General features: G+C 34.1%; 2 protein-coding genes across 2 annotated transcripts in view; both read left to right on the forward strand.

The window, feature by feature from the left end:
- The window catches only part of il11a (interleukin 11a), a 62085-nt gene extending 54803 nt beyond the window's left edge, over positions 1-7282 (forward strand). The window contains exons 3-5 of the mRNA XM_061958817.2: positions 1855-1950; positions 2025-2186; positions 7100-7282. Of these exons, the coding sequence (XP_061814801.2) occupies positions 1855-1950; positions 2025-2186; positions 7100-7282 (441 nt within the window). The remainder of the gene's footprint in view (positions 1-1854; positions 1951-2024; positions 2187-7099) is intronic.
- An 8463-nt stretch (positions 7283-15745) lies between these two features.
- znf628 (zinc finger protein 628) overlaps positions 15746-20000 on the forward strand; it is a 29190-nt gene continuing 24935 nt past the window's right edge. Inside the window, exons 1-2 of the mRNA XM_061957358.2 lie at positions 15746-16743; positions 16813-16885. Coding sequence (XP_061813342.2) covers positions 16385-16743; positions 16813-16885 — 432 coding nt within the window. The 5' untranslated portion in view covers positions 15746-16384. The remainder of the gene's footprint in view (positions 16744-16812; positions 16886-20000) is intronic.

The raw sequence follows: 20000 nt of genomic DNA on the forward strand, positions 1-20000 counted from the left end.
CAATCCCTCAAGAGCAGACAAACATAACAGGGAGATAGAAAGGGGTCTGCCAACTTCCGGCACCCTTTACAAAAAAGGTGAGCAACAGGTAAACGCTATTCATTTCAAGCCAGGGGTCCAGACTGAGACCAAGGGGGGGGAAAACCTCATAGCCATAACACACATAAGCATGTGTGAAAGAGGGAAACATCAAAGAAGACAAAGGACATTAAAAGAGCAGAGCTGATGCAACCAGACATTTCTATATACAGCTACAAATAAATATATACATTTAAAAAAATAATAATAATAATTTAAATAACTCTGTTCGCAGCCGAGTGTGAAGTGATTGGGATGAAAATCAGCAACTCCAAGGGTGGAGTGCCATCTCCGGGTTGCGGAGGAGATCTTGCCCCAAGTGGAGGAGTTCAAGTACATCGGAGTCTTGTTCACGAGTGAGGGAAGAGTGGATGGTGAGATCGGTGCGGCGTCTTCAGTAATGCGGACGCTGTATCGATCCGTTGTGGTGAAGAAGGAGCTGAGCCGGAAGGCAAAGCTCTCAATTTACAGGTCGATCTCAATCCCATCCTCACCTATGGTGATGAGCTTTGGGTTATGACCGAAAGGACAAGATCACGGGTACAAGCGGCCCAAATGAGTTTCCTCCGCCGGGTGGCGGGGGTTTCCCTTAGAGATAGGGTGAGAAGCTCTGTCATCCAGGGGGAGCTCAAAGTAAAGCCGCTGCTCCTCCACATGGAGAGGAGCCAGATGAGGTGGTTCGGGCATCTGGTCAGGATGCCACCCGAACGCCTCCCTAGGGAGGTGTTTAGGGCACGTCCGACCAGTAGGAGGCCACGGGGAAGACCCAGGACACGTTGGGAAGACTATGTCTCCCGGCTGGCCTGGGAACACCTCGGGATCCTCCGGGAGGAGCTGGACGAAGTGACTGGGGTGAGGGAAGTCTGGGCTTCTCTGCTTAGGCTGCTGCCCCCGCCACCCGACCTCGGATAAGCGGAAGAAGATGGATGAATAAAAAAAAATGTAAAAACATATACACTGTGGTGGCCTCTGCTAGGTTCCACACCATCGTCTGCTGGGGTGGGGGGAGCATGGTTAGAGACAGGAGCAGACCCAACAAAGCAACCAAAAGAGCCGACTCCACCCTCGGCCGCCCACTAACTCTTGGCCAGTGTCCAATAACCTGCTCATTCAGATGACCCCGACAGACTGTACGGCCCCCGGAGTGAGAATCAGAATCAGAATCAGAAATACTTTATTAATCCCCGAAGGGGAAATTCGGATTTTCAGTCTGTGGTGCCCTCAGGTGGTCAGGGAGAGCGTTCCACAGACTGGTAGCGGTGGAGCAGAAAGCCCGGTCTACCATTGTTACGTAGCTTTGTCCTCGGAAGTTGGAGGAGGTTAAAAAAAACTCATAGCCATAGCACACATAAGCATGTGAGGTAAGAGGGAAACATCAAACATCAAAGGACACAAAGGACATTAAAAGAGCAGAGCTGATGCAACCAGACATTTATACATACAGCTACAAATAAATAAATAAATAAAAAATATACACTGTGGGGGCCTCTGCGGTGTTCCACGCCATCGTCTGCTGGGGTGGGTGGAGCATGGTCAGAGACAGGAGCAGACCCAACAAAGCAACCACTAACTCTCGGCCAGTGTCCAGTCCGCATGGACGAGCAAGGATGCGTCTAAGGAGACCGAGGTGTCCGATACCTGATCATTCAGCTTGTCCGTCCCGGCGCTCAGCACCAGCTCCGCAGCCCGGTCTCTTCACCCGCGTCACCTCCAGTCTCTCGCGCCACCGTCTGAGAGCGCAGGAAACCCCGCCTGACCTTGTCTTTCCCCTTTCAGAGGGCGCACGCGTTCGACTCTGACGCCGAGCCTCACAGGTTCCGGTCCTTGCCGGAAATGAGCAACAGGTCAGCGCACGACCTCCACAATCTTCAGGTAACGCTGCGTCCGGGTGTGGCCTTGGTTACAGGCGACAGCACCATCTCACCACTCCCTTGTGCCCCCCCCAGCTGAGGCCCACGCTCTCCCAGCTCCACGCCGACCTGAAGCTGTACGAGCACCACTTCGAGTGGCTCAACAGGGTCTCCAAGAAGCACCACCACCCTGCACTGCCCAAGCTGGTGGAGGTGATCAAGGAGATGAAGTCGCTGATCAACCTGCTGCACCACCAGGTACCCACCAGCCTTTAAGGCCTCCGTCACACTCTTTTCCAGTTTGTTTGTTTTCAGATAGACCTGAATTCAAAAATAAAAATAAAAGAAAAGAAATATATATATATATATATTTTATTTTATTTTATTTTATTTTATTTTATTTTATTTTTGTTTTATTTTATTTTATTTTATTCTAATTTGTTTCATTTTATTTCATTTTATTTCATTTTATTTATTTTTTATTTTTTTGGACACTTTTATGAGTGGGACCCTTTTGGGTCCCCTGAAGATTTAGTGGGATTTTTTTTTAAATAAGAAAAAACGATCAAAAAATTTAAGTGTTGAAAGTATTTAAAAAAATGTATGATGTATTTTTAACACTTTTATGAGTGGGACCCTTTTGGATCCCCAATGATTTTAATGAGATTAAAAAAACTAAAACAAAAACCTGTCAGTTTTTACCTTAAAAAACAGGGTTTTAAAATGTTTTAAAAATTCTAATAAAATAAAGAAATTCCAACAAATAGACCTGAATTTAATCCCGAGATTAAGGCATTGGAAGTTAAAAAAAAAAAAATATATATATATATATATATATATATATATATATATATATATATATATATATATATATATATATATATACATATATATATATATATATATATATATATATTTATATTTATGAGTGGGACCCAAAACCCCGGAAAATTTAATGGGATATTTTTTTTTAAATAAGAAAATATTATAAAGAGATTTAAGTGTTGAAAGTATTAAAAAAAATGTATGATCTATTTTTAACACTTTTATGAGTGGGACCCTTTTGGTTCCCCAAGGATTTTAATGAAATTAAAAAAACAAAAACAAAAACCTGTCAGTTTTTGCCTTAAAAAACAGGGTTTTAAAAATGTTTTGCATTTAAAATAAAATAAAGAAATGCATCAACAGATAGACATGAATTTATTCCTAAAATTAAAGCTTTGGAAGTAAAAAAAATTAATTAATTCAAAATAATAATTAAATTAAAGACCTGTTTGAGACTTTTATGAGTGGAAGGGTCCCACGAAAATTTTGGGGGATTTTTAAAAAAAATAAGGAAAAATGTTGAAAGTAAAACAAAAATATATGATCTATTTTTAACACTTTTATGAGTGGGACCCTTTTGGATCCCCAAGGGTTTTAATGGGATTTTTTTTAAATGTAAATAAAAAATGTTTAAAACTTTCATTTCCTAAAAAATTATAATGAATCAAAATCAATGTTGTTATGAATTATTGATATAATTAAGGATCCAATTACTTCTCTCCAAATATTCCACTTCTTGCATATTTTGTGTGTTTGCTAAAAAAAACAAAGTTTTTTTGCAAAAAGGGCATACAACAAGTAATTAAAACTTAACATTAAAACAAACATGAAAAAAATAATAAAATCGTATAAGCGAATGATAGATCTAAAGCTGATCAAGAGATTTAAGTATTGAAAGTATAAAAACAATAATTATGATCTATTTTTAACACTTTTATGAGTGGGACCCTTTTGGGTCCCCGGAAAATTTAGTGGGATTTTTTTTTAAATAAGAAAAAATTATCAAGAGATTTAAGTGTTAAAAGTATTTAAAAAATGTATGATCTATTTTTAACACTTTTATGAGTGGGACCCTTTTGGATACCCAAGGATTTGAATGAGATTAAAAAAACTAAAACAAAAACCTGTCAGTTTTTGCCTTAAAAAAGAGGGTTTTGACAAAAAAGGCATAACACATTTAAAATAAAATAAATGCATTTATCAACAGATTGGGCGGGACCTTTTTGAGTCCCCGGAAAATTTAGTGGGGTTTAGAAAAAAAATCAGAATTTTTTTTTTAAAAGAGATTTAAGTGTTGAAAGTATAAAACAATGTATGATCTATTTTTAACACTTTTATGAGTGGGGCCCCTTTGGGTCCCCGGAAAATTTTGTGGGATTTTTTTTTTTTTAAATAAGAAAAAATTATCAAGAGATTTAAGTGTTGAAAGTATTTAAAAAAAAATGTATGATGTATTTTTAACACTTTTTTGGATCCCCAAGGATTTTAATGAGATTAAAAAAACAAAAACAAAAACCTGTCAGTTTTTGCCTTAAAAAACGGGGTTTAAAAATGTTTACAATTTAAAATAAAATAAATAAATGTATCAACAGATAGACTTGGATTTAATCCCGAGATTAAAGCGTTGGAAGTAAAAAAAAAAAAAAAGTTTTTAAATTCAAAAATTAAATTAAATACCTTTTCGACACTTTTATGAGTGGGACCCTTTTGGGTCAAACAAAAAATGTGTGGGATTTAAAAAAAAAAAAGAAACAAATTATCAAAATATTTAAGTGTTGAAAGTATTAAAACAAATTATGATCTATTTTTAACACTTTTATGAGTGGGACACTTTTGGATCCCCAAGGATTTTAATGAGATTAAAAAAACTAAAAACAAAAACCTGTCAGTTTTTGCCTTAAAAAACAGGGTTTTGACAAAAAAGACATAACACATTTAAAATAAAATAAATACATTTATCAAATAAATGACGTGGCGGGCCAGATCTGGCCCCCGGGGCCTTGAACTCAGTGTATAAAAATTTAGTATAACAATTCAGTGTATAAAAATTCAGTGTGTAAAAAAATCAGTTAAAACAAATTCAGTGTACAAAGATTTAGTGTGTAAAAATTCAGTTAAAAAAAAATTCAGTGCATAAAAATTCAGATTGTAAAAAATCAGTTTAGAAAAATTCTGTGTCTAAAAATTCAGATTGTAAAAAATCAGTTTAGAAAAATTCTGTGTCTAAAAATATTGTGTGTAAAAAATCAGTTAAAATAAATTCAGTGTATAAAGATTTAGTATGTAAAAATCTGTTTTAAAAAATTCAGTGTATAAAAATTCAGTTAAATTTTTTTTCCAGTGTATAAAAATGTAGTGTAACAATTCAGTTAAAAAAATTCAGTGTATAAAAATGCAGTGTGTAAAAAAAAATCAGTTAAAACAAATTCAGTGTATAAAGATTTAGTGTGTAAAAATTCAGTTAAAAAAAATTCAGTGCATAAAAATTCAGATTGTAAAAAATCAGTTTAGAAAAATTCTGTGTCTAAAAATTTTGTGTGTAAAAAATCAGTTAAAATAAATTCAGTGTATAAAGATTTAGTGTATAAAAATTCAGTTTAAAACAATTCAGTGTATAAACATTTAGTGTAAAAATTCAGTTAAAAAAATTCAGTGTATAAAAATTCAGTGTGTACAAAAATCAGTTAAAACAATTTCAGTGTATAATGATTTAGTGTGTAAAAATTCAGTAAAAAAAAAATTCAGTGCATAAAAATTCAGATTGTAAAAAATCCGTTTAGAAAAATTCTGTGTATAAAAATTTTGTGTGTAAAAAAAATCAGTTAAAATAAATTCAGTGTATAAAGATTTAGTGTATAAAAATTCAGTTTAAAAAAATTCAGTGTATAAAAATTTAGTGTAAAAATTTAGTTTAAAAAATTCAGTGTATAAAAATTCAGTGTGTAAAAAAAATCAGTTAAAACAATTTCAGTGTATAAAGATTTAGTGTGTAAAAATTCAGTTAAAAAAAATTCAGTGCATAAAAATTCAGATTGTAAAAAATCAGTTTGAAAAAATGCTGTGTCTAAAAATTTTGTGTGTAAAAAATCAGTTAAAACAATTTCAGTGTATAAAGATTTAGTGTGTAAAAATTCAGTTAAAAAAGTGCATAAAAATTCAGATTGTAAAAAATCAGTTTGGAAAAATTCTGTGTCTAAAAATTTTGTGTGTAAAAAATCAGTTAAAATAAATTCAGTGTATAAAGATTTAGTGTATAAAAATTTAGTTTAAAAAAAAATCAGTGTATAAAAATTTAGTGTAAAAATTCAGTTTAAAAAAATCAGTGTATAAAAATTCAGTGTGCAAAAAAATCAGTTATAACAATTTCAGTGTATAAAGATTTAGTGTGTAAAAATTCAGTTAAAAAAAATTCAGTGCATAAAAATTCAGATTGTAAAAAATCCGTTTGGAAAAATTCTGTGTCTAAAAATTTTGTGTGTGAAAAATCAGTTAAAATAAATTCAGTGTATAAAGATTTAGTGTATAAAAATTCAGTTAAAAAAATTCAGTGTATAAAAATTCAGTGTGTAAAAATGTAATTAAAAAAATTCAGTGTATAAAAATTCAGTGTGTAAAAAAAATCAGTTAAAACAATTTCAGTGTATAAAGATTTAGTGTGTAAAAATTCAGTTAAAAAAAATTTAGTGCATAAAAATTCAGATTGTAAAAAATCAGTTTGGAAAAATTCTGTGTCTAAAAATTGTGTGTGTAAAAAATCAGTTAAAATAAATTCAGTGTGTAAAGATTTCGTGTATAAAAATTCAGTTTAAAAAAAATTCAGTGTATAAAAATTTAGTGTAAAAATTCAGTTTAAAAAATTCAGTGTATAAAAATTCAGTGTGTAAAAAAAATCAGTTAAAACAATTTCAGTGTATAAAGATTTAGTGTGTAAAAATTCAGTAAAAAAAAATTCAGTGCATAAAAATTCAGATTGTAAAAAATCAGTTTAGAAAAATTCTGTGTCTAAAAATTTTGTGTGTAAAAAATCAGTTAAAATAAATTCAGTGTATAAAGATTTAGTGTATACAAATTCAGTTTAAAAAAAAGTTCAGTGTATAAAATTTTATTGTAAAAATTCAGTTTAAAAAATTCAGTTTAAAAAATTCAGTGTATAAAAATTCAATGTGTAAAAAAATCAGTTAAAACAATTTCAGTGTATAAAGATTTAGTGTGTAAAAATTCAGTTAAAAAAAATTCAGTGCATAAAAATTCAGATTGTAAAAAATCAGTTTAGAAAAATTCAGTGTATAAAAATGTTGTGTGTAAAAAATCAGCCCCTAACTGAGCGTCCTCGCTGTGCCCGACAGATGCTGAGGGTCCAGGCGCCCAAGCTGGCCCCCGTGGCCCCCTCCCTGCCCCCGGAGCTGCCCTACCAGTTCGACGTGCTGCAGTCCAGCCAGGAGCTCCTCCAGCACTTCAAGCTCTTCTGCGACTGGGCGTACCGAGCCTTCATCAGCCTCAAGCCCAAAGTCGCCGCCGTTCAGTCGTAAGCGCTCGCACAGCAGGGGGGGTGGGGGGGACGCACAGCAGGGGGGTCACTGCAGCCAATAGCGTTCCTGGAGGCCTCAGCTGATGACACGTAGTGAGCCAAAGACTACAATAACATCATGGTGATTATTATTTATTATTATTATTATTATTATTATTATTTGTATTTATTTATTTATTGACTGTCAGTAATTTATTGAATGTTATTTATTTGAAGTTGTATCGTGTCACTCTCACCTTCTTTATCCACGTGAACTTTGTTTGAGCACATACTTTGTTACTCTTGTGCCTCCTTGCTCTTCTTTCACTTCTTCAGACAGTCACCTTTTTGTTTTGGTCGCACCCCAGTGCCCTAAAGCAGCGGTGTCCAAAGTGTGGCCCCAGGGGAGGGGCTCGTTTTCTTTTCTAAAAAATAAGATTACATTTGAAAAAAAAAACAAATGTAATAAAAGAGCAAATGGGTGAAATGTAAGGGCAAAAGTTGCAATTTTGACTCTAATAAGACAAAACTGCCATGCAGGCTGTTTGTTTTGACTTAAAACTGTCATTGCTGGAAAAATGATAATGAATCAAAATCAATGTTGTTATGAATTATTGACATATTTAAGGATCCAATTACTTAATAATAATAAAAATAGATTTTATTTGTAAAAAGCAACCTCAAAGTGCTACAATGTATTAACAAAATACAAATAAAAATATAATACAAATAAATAAAAATAAAAACTAGAATAGCCTAATAGCTAGAACTAGTATGCATACATCTAAAATAAAAAGTTTTTTTTTTAAAGAAATTCAGTTTTTTTAAAAGCATCCACAGTCTGTGGTGCCCTCAGGTGGTCAGGGAGAGCGCTCCACAGACTGGGAGCGGCGTAGCAGAAAGCCCGGCCTCCCATTGTTGGGAGCTTTGTCCTCGGAGGTTGGAGGAGGTTAGCCTGTTTAAGTGATTTAAACTTAACATTAAAACAAACATGAAAATTATTAAAAACGTATAACCTACAGATGGATCTTTAAAGCTGATCAAGAGATTTAAGTGTTGAAAGTACAAATATATATAAATAAAATGAAATATTTTAGGTGGGGAAATGAGGCATATTTTGTGTTTTTGCCTTAAAAACAGGGTTTTAACAAAAAAGACCTAACACATTAAAAAAAATAATAATAATAATTTAAAAATAAATAGATAGACCTGAATTTAATCCCAAGATTAAAGTGTTGAAAGTTAAAAAAAAAATTAAAACAATTACTTTAAAAAAAATAAAAAATAAATTAAAGACCTTTTTGACACTTTTATGAGTGAGACCCTTTTGGGTGCCCCGGAAATGTTGTAGGATTTTTTTTTTCTAATAATAAACTGTTATATCCCAAAAAGTAATATTGCATTAAAATTTGTGTTGTTATGAATTATTGACATATTTAAGGGATCCAAATACTTCACTCCAAATATTCCACTTTGAAATATTTTGGGGGGAAATGTTGCATATTTTGTGTGTTTGCAAAAAAAACAACTAATAATTTAAATGTAACATTAAAACAAAAATGAAAATTTTTTAAAAACTTACCAAGAGATTTAAGTGTTGAAAGTAAAAATATATATAAATAAAATGAAATATTTTAGGGGTGGGGGAATGAGGCATATGTTGTGTTTTTGCCTTAAAAACAGGGTTTTAACAAAAAAGACCTAACACATTAAAAAATAATAATAATAATAATAATAATAATAATTTAAAAATAGATAGATAGACCTGAATTTAATCCCAGGATTAAAGGGTTGGAAGTAAAACCTTTTTTTTTTTAAATAAATTAAAGACCTTTTTTGACACTTTTATGAGTGGGACCCTTTTGGATCCCCCGAAAATGTTGTAGGATTTTTTTTTTTATAATAATAAACTGTAATATGCCAAAAAGTAATATTGCATTAAAATTAGTGTTGTTATGAATTATTGACATATTTAAGGGATCCAATTACTTCACTCCAAATATTCCACTTTTAAATGTTTTGGGGGAAAATGTTGCATATTTTGTGTATTTGCAAAAAAATAAAAAATATTTAAACTTAACATTAAAACAAACGTGAAAATTATTAAAAACTTATAATCGACGGATGGATCTTTAAAAATTATCAAGAGATTTAAGTGTTGAAAGTAAAAATATATATAAATAAAATGATATATATGACTTATTTTTAACACTTTTATAAGTGGGAACCTTTTGGATCCCCAAGGATTTTAGTAGGATTTTTTTTTTTTAAACTTCTATTTCTTAAAAAAAAAAAAAAGTTGTTCAAGAGATATACCGTAAACGTTGAATAAAAAATAACAAAATATATGACTTATTTTTAACACTTTTATTAGTGAGACCCTTTTGGATCCCCAAGGATTTTTGTGGGATTATTTCTTTTTTTTAACTTTCATTTCTTTAAAAAAAAAAAAAAAAAAGTGAATTAAATTGATGAACTATTGACCTATTTAAGGCTCCAATTACTCCACATCAAATATTCCACTGTGAATATTTATTTCATATTTTGTGTTTTTGACACAAAAAAACAGGGTTTTCTTTGATAAAAAGCGCATATCATATAAAAACAATACAAATGTACTTTAAATCGACAGACAGAAACTGAAGTCGTTGGAGAGATTTACAGCAAGTCTTGAATAAAAAATAACACCATATGACTAATTTTTTACATTTTTGTAAATGGGACCCTTTTGGATCCTCAAGGACTTTAGTGGGATTATTTTTTTAACTTTAATTCCTTGAACAATTTAAATTAATTTAATTTTAATAGCGTTGAATAAAAAATAATAATATATGACTCACTTTTAAGTCATTTCCAACATTTTTATAAGTGGGACCCTTTTGGATCCCCAATGATTTTAGTGTGATTTTTTTTTTTTTTTTACTTTCATTTCTTAAAAAATTGTTTTTTTAAAAAGTTGTTCAAGAGATTTCACATAAGCGTTGAATAAAACATAACAATAAATGACTTATTTTTAACACTTTTATAAATGGGACCCTTTTGGATCCCCAAGGATTTTAGTGTGATTTTTTTTTTTTTTTTTTTTTTTTTTTTTTCTTTAAAAAAAATAATAAAAATTGTTCAAGAAATATACCGTAAGTGTTAAATAAAAAAATAACAATATATGACTTATTTTTAACATTTTTATGACCGAGACCCTATTGGGTCCCCGGGACCAATTCGAAGGGTCGATATATTGTGTTAGTTTATGAAAAATATCATGCTTCAGTTTTTCAGCGTGCCCCCCCCATCAGTGGAAAAAGTTTGGACACCCCTGTGTTAAAGTAACCCATGTGCCATGAACTACCCTACTCATGAATATTCATGCTGTCCTTCTCATGAATATTCATGTTGTCCTTCTCATGAATATTCATGTTGTCCTTCTCATGAATATTCATGCAATCCACAATGGAGAGTTTCTGTGTTGGAGTCGCTGCTGAGCACTGAAGGTCCTGATTGGATTCTTTGCACAAACCGGGAGGACGAGCCTCTCGGACGCCGACAATTGAAACCGTGCTTTGGGATCTTGAAAGATATATATTTTTTGAAGATAAAGTCTTAAAATACTATGTATTGTGACACTCTTTAATGTGGAGGTGTACATGATTGTACATGAATGTAAATTGTTGTACAGTGCTTGTGTATGTGTGTGTGTGTATGTGTGTGTGTGTGTGTGCGTATGTGTGTGTGTGTGTGTTTCCCATAATATCACCTGGACCACCTGTGTTACAGTATTTATTGATGCAACTCCGTGGAACTATTTATTTTTTTTGCGCCGCACAGGAGCAAGTCTCCCGTGCTTTTGTACGTTTTATACCGTTTGTACTCCTCTCTGCCACAAATAGAAGCGGATATTTCAATGCTCTTCCAGACACTGATTGGCCTCAATGTGAACTACGTGCCTTGGTGAAATAAATACTACACAATGTGCAAGGAAGACTGTCTCTCATGTTTTTTGTCGCACGTTTGACACGTACTGCGTTTGCCCCCGAGGAAGAAGAAAATATAAATCTATTAAAATGCTGTAAGTACACCTCTGCATAACATTGTATCTTTATTCACGCAACAGAAAATAATTGAGAGGCACACTTTTTATCTCATAATTATGTATTTTTATCTCACAATTTTGATTTTCTTATCTTGTGATTCTGACTTTTTAGCTCATAATTACGACTTTTTATATATTGTAATTTAGACTTTTTATCTCATAATTTCAACTATTTATGTCAGAATGTTAACCTTTTTGTCCCATAATTTCGAGTTCCTTTTCTCATAAATTCAGCTTTTCATCTCATTATTATATTTTTATTTCCCAATTTTGACTTTTTGCATCATAATTATGACTTTTTATCTCATAATTTTGACTTTTTGCATCATAATTATGACTTTTTATCTCGTAATTTAGACTTTTTGCATCATAATTATGACTTTTTATCTCGTAATTTTGACTTTCTTATCGCATAATTTTGACTTTATCTCATAACTGTGACTTTTTTTTCTCATAGGTACGACTTTTTAACTCTTAATTACATTTTTTTCTCTCACAATATTTACTTTTTATCTCACAGTTTTTAATTTTTATCTCAAAATGTTGACTTTTTATCTTATAATTTAGACTTTATGTCAGAATTATGACTTTTTATCACATAATTTCAACTTTCTTTTCTCATAAATTCAGCTTTCCATCTGATAATCAGGACTATTTATTTCATAATTTCGATTTTTTTTCCCTCATTGTTACGACTTTTTATCTCTTAATTATGATCTTAACTTCAAAATTTTACCTTATAATTATGACTTTCTTATCTTATATATTTTTTTTACTTTTTATCTCATAATTACCACTTTTTTGTCATAATTGCAACTTTTTAACTTATAATTATGACTTTATCTCAAAATGTAGACATTTTTATCTCATCATTGACATTTTTATCTCATAATTTTGATTTTGAAACTCATAATTACAACATTCTTATCTCATAATTATGACTTTTTATTTAACATGGATGGATGGATAAATGGATGTTGACTCTCTTATTTCATAATTTTGACTTATCTCATAATTATGACTTTTCCCCCCATAATTTAAATGTTTTTATCTCATATGTAGGACTTTTAATCTCATAATCATGACCTTTTCATCTCAAAATAATGACTTTCGTATCTCATTACTTCAACTTTTTTATCACATAATTTCGACCTTTTATCTCATAATCAAGACATTTTTAATCTCATATTTCTTATTGAATAATTTTGACTTTTCATCTCATATCTCATAATTATGACTTTTTAGCTCATAATTTCGACTTTTTATATCATAATAATGACTTTTTATGTCATAATTTTATATATATATATATATATATATATATATATATATATATATATATATATATATGTATATATATATATATGTATATATATATATATATATATATATATATATATATATATATATATATATATATATATTTTTTTTTTTTTTTATTTTTTTTTTTTTAACTTTCATTTCTTTAAAAAAAAACTTTTTTTTCTTAAATTAACTATTGACTTATTTTAGGTTCCATTTACTCCACATCAAATATTCCACTGTGAATATGTATTTTGGGGGGGAATATTGCATACTTTGTGTTTTTGCCATTAAAAAAACATTGTCGTTTTTTAACAAAAGGTGCATAAAACATTTTTGAAATTCATCTCAAAATAATGACTTTTGTATCTCATAACATCAACATTTTTACCTCATAATTTCGACCTTTTATCTCATAATTAAGACATTTTTAATCTCATATTTCTTATATCACAATTTTCATCTCATATCTCATAGTTAGGACTTTTTTTATCTCATAATTTCGACTTTTGATATCATAATAATGACTTTTTAATCTCATAATTATAATTTAACACTGGGGTACTTTTTTTCTGTCAGCAGCGAAACACTACATATCCCAGTGTGCTTTGCGTCATAGCAAAACGCGATATTCTATTGAGAAACGTCGACGAAGAGTTATACATATTCAATTGAGATGTGTAAATAATAAATAGACACGTTTTAATCCATCTCCAAATATATATTTTATTATCATTATTATAATATAAAGAGAAAAGTAGCGAAGGTAAAGTGAGCGAGACTCCGTAGGAAGTGGACAGCCAATAGGAAAACGCCATCATTCGCCGCAAACAGCCAATCACGCTCGTCGTTCTTAGTTTGACGGAAGTTATTTCCTGTCTGCAACAAAACACTACATATCCCAGTGTGCTTTGCGTCATAGCGAAAATGCGATATTCTATTGAGAAACGTCGACAAAGTGTTTTTCATATTCAATTCCATCCATCCATCCATTTCTACCGCTTATTCCCTTTGGGGTCGCGGGGGGCGCTGGAGCCTATCTCAGCTACAATCGGGCGGAAGGCGGGGTACACCCTGGACAAGTCGCCACCTCATCGCAGGGCCAACACAGATAGACAGACAACATTCACACTCACATCCACACACTAGGGCCAATTTAGTGTTGCCAATCAACTTATCCCCAGGTGCAGGCCCGGCCCTAACCAATCTGGCGCCCTAGGCAAGATTTTAGGTGGCGCCCCCCCACATCGGCAGTGAAGTGTATATACTCACAAGAAACCGAATAGCTTTGTCTTTGACCTTTTTTTTACTTAAAGAAAGCAAATTAACAATCAGAATAGTTAACAAGATAAAAAAAATATGAATAAATAAATGAATGCAAAAAATAAAAAATGAATATATGAAATACAATATTTTTTACATACATATTGCTTAATTTACATTAATGATGTGCACTTTAACAACTAGGCTTACAACTATACCTAATATATAAAGGGGTGGAAAAGTGACTATTACCTGCAGGGCAAACATTAGCTAACCAGAAGGCAATAACAATGTAAACAAAAAACACCTGCTTAAAAGATCTAATACAAATGTCCCTGAGGAATGTAAGGTGGGAGTACTGTAATTACCTAACGTTACATTATTATTTTCCATAACAATTTAGCCCCCTCCACAATATTAACCCGACGTTAAAACAGAACTAGCTATTTATTGATTAGCAATTGCCGAATCATGTAACATTAGCTTAATGCTAAAAAGCCAGGTTACTATCACATTCTGTAACAGACAAATAATTTCATGTAGGCTAACGTTACCTACCTGCTACCTCTTGTCTTTTTCTCGTTTCTCCTCCTCTTCTTTTGTCTTATTTCTTCCCTGGGCACCTGACAGTTTTGGCCGTTTTGACATCTTGTGTTGATTTTTTGATGTGGTGACGTCCAAAAAGAGTCATGATACGGGAAGGGAGGGGGCGGGGGGGCGTAATGTTGTAACAAATAATATTTCTATTATATAGGCTTTACTTTGCATTTTAATTAACGTGGGATTATTTTTTGTATTTAGAAATAATAGTACCAACTTTTTTTCTTTTTTTTCTCCAACATTTGTGGCACTGGCGTGGCGCCCCCTGATGGACGACGCCCTTAGCATTTGCCTATACGGCCTATGCCACGGGCCGGCCCTGCCCAGGTGCATGTCTTTGGAGGTGGGAGGAAGCCGGAGTACCCGGAGGGAACCCACGCAGTCACGGGGAGTACATGCAAACTCCACACAGAAAGATCCCGAGCCCGGGATTGAACCCAAGACTACTCAGGACCTTCGTATTCATATTCAATTGAGATGTGTAAATTATAAATAGACACGTTTTAATCCCGCTCCAAAAACATATCATTAGTATTATTATAATATAAAGAGAAAAGTAGCGATGGTAAAAGTGAGCGAGACTCAGTAGGAAGTGGACAGCCAATAGGAAAAGGCCATCATTCGCCACAAAACAGCCAATCACGGTCGTCGTTCTTAGTTTGACGGAAGTTAGTTCTTGTCTGCAACAAAACACTACATATCCCAGTGTGCTTTGCGTCTTAGCAAAACGCGATATTCTATTGAGAAGCGTTGACAAAGAGTTTTACATATTCAATTGAGTTGTGTAAATTATAAATAGACACGTTTCAACCGCGCTCCAAAAATATATAATTACTATTATTATAATATAAAAAGAAAAGTAGCGATGGTAAATGTGAGCAAGACTCAGTAGGAAGTGGACAGCCAATAGTAAAAGGCCATCATTCGCTGCAAACAGCCAATCACGGTCGTCGTTCTTAGTTTGACGGAAGTTAGTTCTTGTCTGCAACACAAACACTACATATCCCAGTGTGCTTTGCGTCATAGCAAAATGCGACATTCTATTGAGAAACGTCGACAAAGAGTTTTACATATTCAATTGAGATGTGTAAATTATAAATAGACACGTTTTAACCCCTCTCTAATAATGTATAATAATAATTATTATAATATAAAAAGAAAAGTAGCGATGGTATAAATGAGCAGGAAATGGACAGCCAATAGGAAAAGGCCATCTTTCGCCGCAAACAGCCAATCACGGTCGCCGTTCTTAGAGGGCGGTATCGGGCGGAGAACGTTAGTGTGTGCTGTTTATTGTTAAGGTTGTGTGGATTAGCACTGCGGTATGCAACTAATCACCTCAATACTTTTTAAAATGACTAAACAATCATCGTTTTGTTTCAACGCATCGCGTTATTGACGATCTTTATTCGGACGTCGTTCGGCTTTTGGACGTAGGAAAAACACCAGGCCGAGTCGACGCCGTTAGAAGCCGGAGAGGTTTGTTTATGTTTATTATTGTGAGCTAGCCAGCTCTTCAGGGTTAAGTGAGGACAAGCGGTAGGAAATGGATGGACGGATTATTGTTGTAGTGCGAGAAAACACCGCAGTGCGGATTGATGACATGAAAAATGTCAGCTCGGCAGAATGAAAAAGGAAGTAAAAAAGTGACGTCACCGTTGTGTGGACTGGGGAAGGAATTGAGTTAAAGTACCACTGATAGTCACACTAGGTGTGGTGAAATTACCCTCCGCATTTCACCCATTACTTGTTCCACCCCCGGGGAGGTGAGGGGAGCAGTGAGCAGCAGCCCTCAGTCAACAAAAGGCTAACGACCTCGACGATGCTCCAAAAGTGACCTGCGCCTTTAAGAAGACCAGCACTACCCCGCTCATGGCGAACTCGGTCGCCGCCCTGGTGGTCCAAGCCGAACTCTTAGCCCCGCAGTCCTCGGCGTCCCTGTCCCCTTTCCCGTCGCTCCTCGCCACGGCCCAGGAGGCCGAGGACGACGACGACGGCGGGCGGGAGGCGGGCAAGGGCGCCGTGGAGGAGGTGGTCCTGGACATAGTCGCGGCGTCGGAGGCGGCCCAGCAGGCCGAGCATCCCTTCCAGTGCTTGGAATGCGGCAAGACCTTCAGGTGGTCGTCCCGCCTCACGCACCACCAGCGGAGCCACAACAACGAGAGACCCTACCGCTGCAATCTCTGCCCCAAGGCCTTCAAGGGCTCCTCGGCGCTGCTCTATCATCAGAGGTGCATAAGAAAGTCCGGTCCGGCGCGTCTTATTTCCCTTCTCCGCTGTAAATATTTTGTATTTTGCAGGTCTCACTCGGGGGAGAAGCCTTACAAATGTCAGGATTGCGGCAAAGCGTTCAAACGCTCCTCGCTTCTCCAGGTAGGAACTTCAGGCCCAACGCACTTTCACACTCCCGATAAGGAATATGTTAAAAATGCATCATAAAGTGGAAGAAAATAGTACAACGTGTGAACATAGAGAAGCCTGAGAAGAAGTATTCTCCGCAGACTTAATGGCAGGGAGTTACGGCTGTGCTCTAAAGGGTGAGCGCGGATAAGGTCTTAAAATCTAACAATAAACTCTTAAAATGAAGGCGCAAAACGAAGAAATATGTAAGAAATGCTTCATAAAGTGTAAGGAAATAGTGCAAATTGTGAAAATGTAAACATGGAGAGACCTGGAAGTAACAGCTGTGCTCTAAAGGGTGAGCGCGGATAAGGTCTTAAAATCTAACAATAAACTCTTAAAATGAAGGCGTAAAAATAAGAAATATGTAAGAAATGCTTCATAAAGTGTAAGGAAATAGTGCAAAGTGTGAAAATGTAAACATAGAAAAACCTGAAAGTAACAGCTGTGCTCTAAAGGGTGAGCGTGAATAAGGTCTCAAAATCTAACAATAAACTCTTAAAATGTAGGTGCAAAACTAAGAAATATGTAAGAAACGCTTCATAAAGTGTAAGAAAATAGTGCAAAGTGTGAAAATGTAAACATGGAGAGACTTGGAAGTAACAGCTGTGCTCTAAAGGGTGAGCGCCGATAAGGTCTTAAAATCCAACAATAAACTCTTAAAATGTAGGTGCAAAACTAAGAAATATGTAAGAAACGCTTCATAAAGTGTAAGAAAATAGTGCAAAGTGTGAAAATGTAAACAGAGAGAAACCTGAGAAGTAACAGCTGTGCTCTAAAGGGTGAGCGCCGATAAGGTCTTAGAATCCAACAATAAACTCTTAAAATGAAGGCGCAAAACTAAGAAATATGTAAGAAATGCTTCATAAAGTGTAAGAAAATAGTGCATAGTGTGAAAATGTAAACATGGATAGACCTGGAAGTAACAGCTGTGCTCTACAGGGTGAGCACGGATAAGGTCTTAAAATCTAACAATAAACTCTTAAAATGTAGGTGCAAAACTAAGAAATATGTAAGAAACGCTTCATAAAGTGTAAGAAAATAGTGCAAAGTGTGAAAATGTAAACATGGAGAGAACTGGAAGTAACAGCTGTGCTCTAAAGGGTGAGCGCAGATAAGGTCTTAAAATCTAACAATAAACTCTTAAAATGAAGGCGCAAAACTAAGAAATATGTAAGAAACGCTTCATAAAGTATAAGAAAATAGTGCAAAGTGTGAAAATGTAAACATGGAGAGACCTGGAAGTAGCAGCTGTGCTCTAAAGGGTGAGCGCGGATAAGGTCTTAAAATTTAACAATAAACTCTTTAAATGAAGGCGTAAAAATAAGAAATATGTAAGAAATGCTTCATAAAGTGTAAGGAAATAGTGCAAAGTGTAAAAATGTAAATAGAGCGAAACCTGAGAAGTAACAGCTGTGCTCTAAAGGGTGAGCGCCGATAAGGTCTTAACATCCAACAAGAAACTCTTAAAATGTAGGTGCAAAACTAAGAAATATGTAAGAAATGCTTCATTAAAGTGTAAGAAAATAGTGCAAAGAGTGAAAATGTAAACAGAGAGAAACCTGAGAAGTAACACCTGTGCTCTAAAGGGTGAGCGCCGATAAGGTCTTAAAATCCAACAATAAACGTTTAAAATGTAGGTGCAAAACTTAGAAATATCTAAGAAACGCTTCATAAAGTGTAAGAAAATAGTGCAAAGTGTGAAAATGTAAACAGAGAGAAACCTGAGAAGTAACAGCTGTGCTCTAAAGGGTGAGCGCCGATAAGGTCTTAACATCCAACAAGAAACTCTTAAAATGTAGGTGCAAAACTAAGAAATATGTAAGAAATGCTTCATAAAGTGTAAGAAAATAGTGCATAGTGTGAAAATGTAAACATGGAGAGACCAGGAAGTAACGTTCCTTTAAAAAAATCAAAAAATGTACCCGATTGGCTCTTAGCATGGAACGCATTTTTCATCAATATCGATTACATGTCTATGGCGATATATACTGATATCGTTTTAGCGCCCAGCCCTACGTGCGCTATTCAGTCAAAATATCAATGAATGAACTAAAAAGCTCTTAATATGAAATTATACTGCAAACCTTTCCCTAGCCCCTTCCTTCTCCGCCACTGATAAGACTATAGTAGCCAATTTCTCCAAGTTAGTCTCGGTCTCGCAAACAAAAAGTCGTCTCAGGAAGTTTTTAATGATGTTAAATTTGTTAGTTCGCACTAGAAACATAAATTATTGAACAATATATGTCCTATGAATGCAGTTAGGAACCTCAAATTAAATTTAAGTTGAAAAAAAAAGGTTCACATATGTAAGGGGTTTGGGCCCCAAAATAAAAATGCATATTCAGGGACCCAAATAATCCAAGGGCCCTGCCTATCAGCGTCATGTTCACCAATCAGATTTGTCAAAAAGGAGCACTTTTATCTAATATCTCATCAAAATGTATTTTTGCTTCTTGTGTAGACAAAGCAGAAACAACAAAGTGTAACAATAAATCAACTCTTTATTGATCAGCCACACAATTGTTGTAGCTCAAAAAAAAAGAAGCCATAGTGTCAAGGTGACTATTCGTCTTTTATCCACATTTTCTTTATTTTTGACTTTGTCTTCTCACTCCAAGCAAAGAGTCAAGCACCAGACAACCAAACTTGATAGTTGATACTCGGTGTTGCCGTTAACGCACTTTTTGTGTCTTTTTACGTGTTGAAATCAGAAAGAACGCGAAATGCCGGAAGTTCGTTCGTCCCCCGGACGCAGATTTTTTAAATTATTTTTTTACCGATTATCACTTTCCGCCGGTGTTTTGTTTTGTTTATATTTGCCGGGTCAAATGAATTATTGGTCGACTTCAATGCACTTTCCGGTACAAATTCTTACATTTCGATTCGCCGAAAGTGTTATCAATCACAAACACTGCATTTCCGGTATTAGGACTCCCGCGTGTTATTGTTGTCGTCATGGCGAGCAATAAACCCAAGAAAACGCTTACAAAAAAAGTGGGACCCCAAAAATTTACTGTGGGACCCCATTTTTATGACTTGATATACAGTATGTGTATATATGTTTATATATATAGGGGACGGCATG

The sequence above is a fragment of the Nerophis lumbriciformis genome, linkage group LG04 (assembly GCF_033978685.3).
Source record: "Nerophis lumbriciformis linkage group LG04, RoL_Nlum_v2.1, whole genome shotgun sequence".
Classification (NCBI taxonomy): Eukaryota; Metazoa; Chordata; class Actinopteri; order Syngnathiformes; family Syngnathidae; genus Nerophis; species Nerophis lumbriciformis.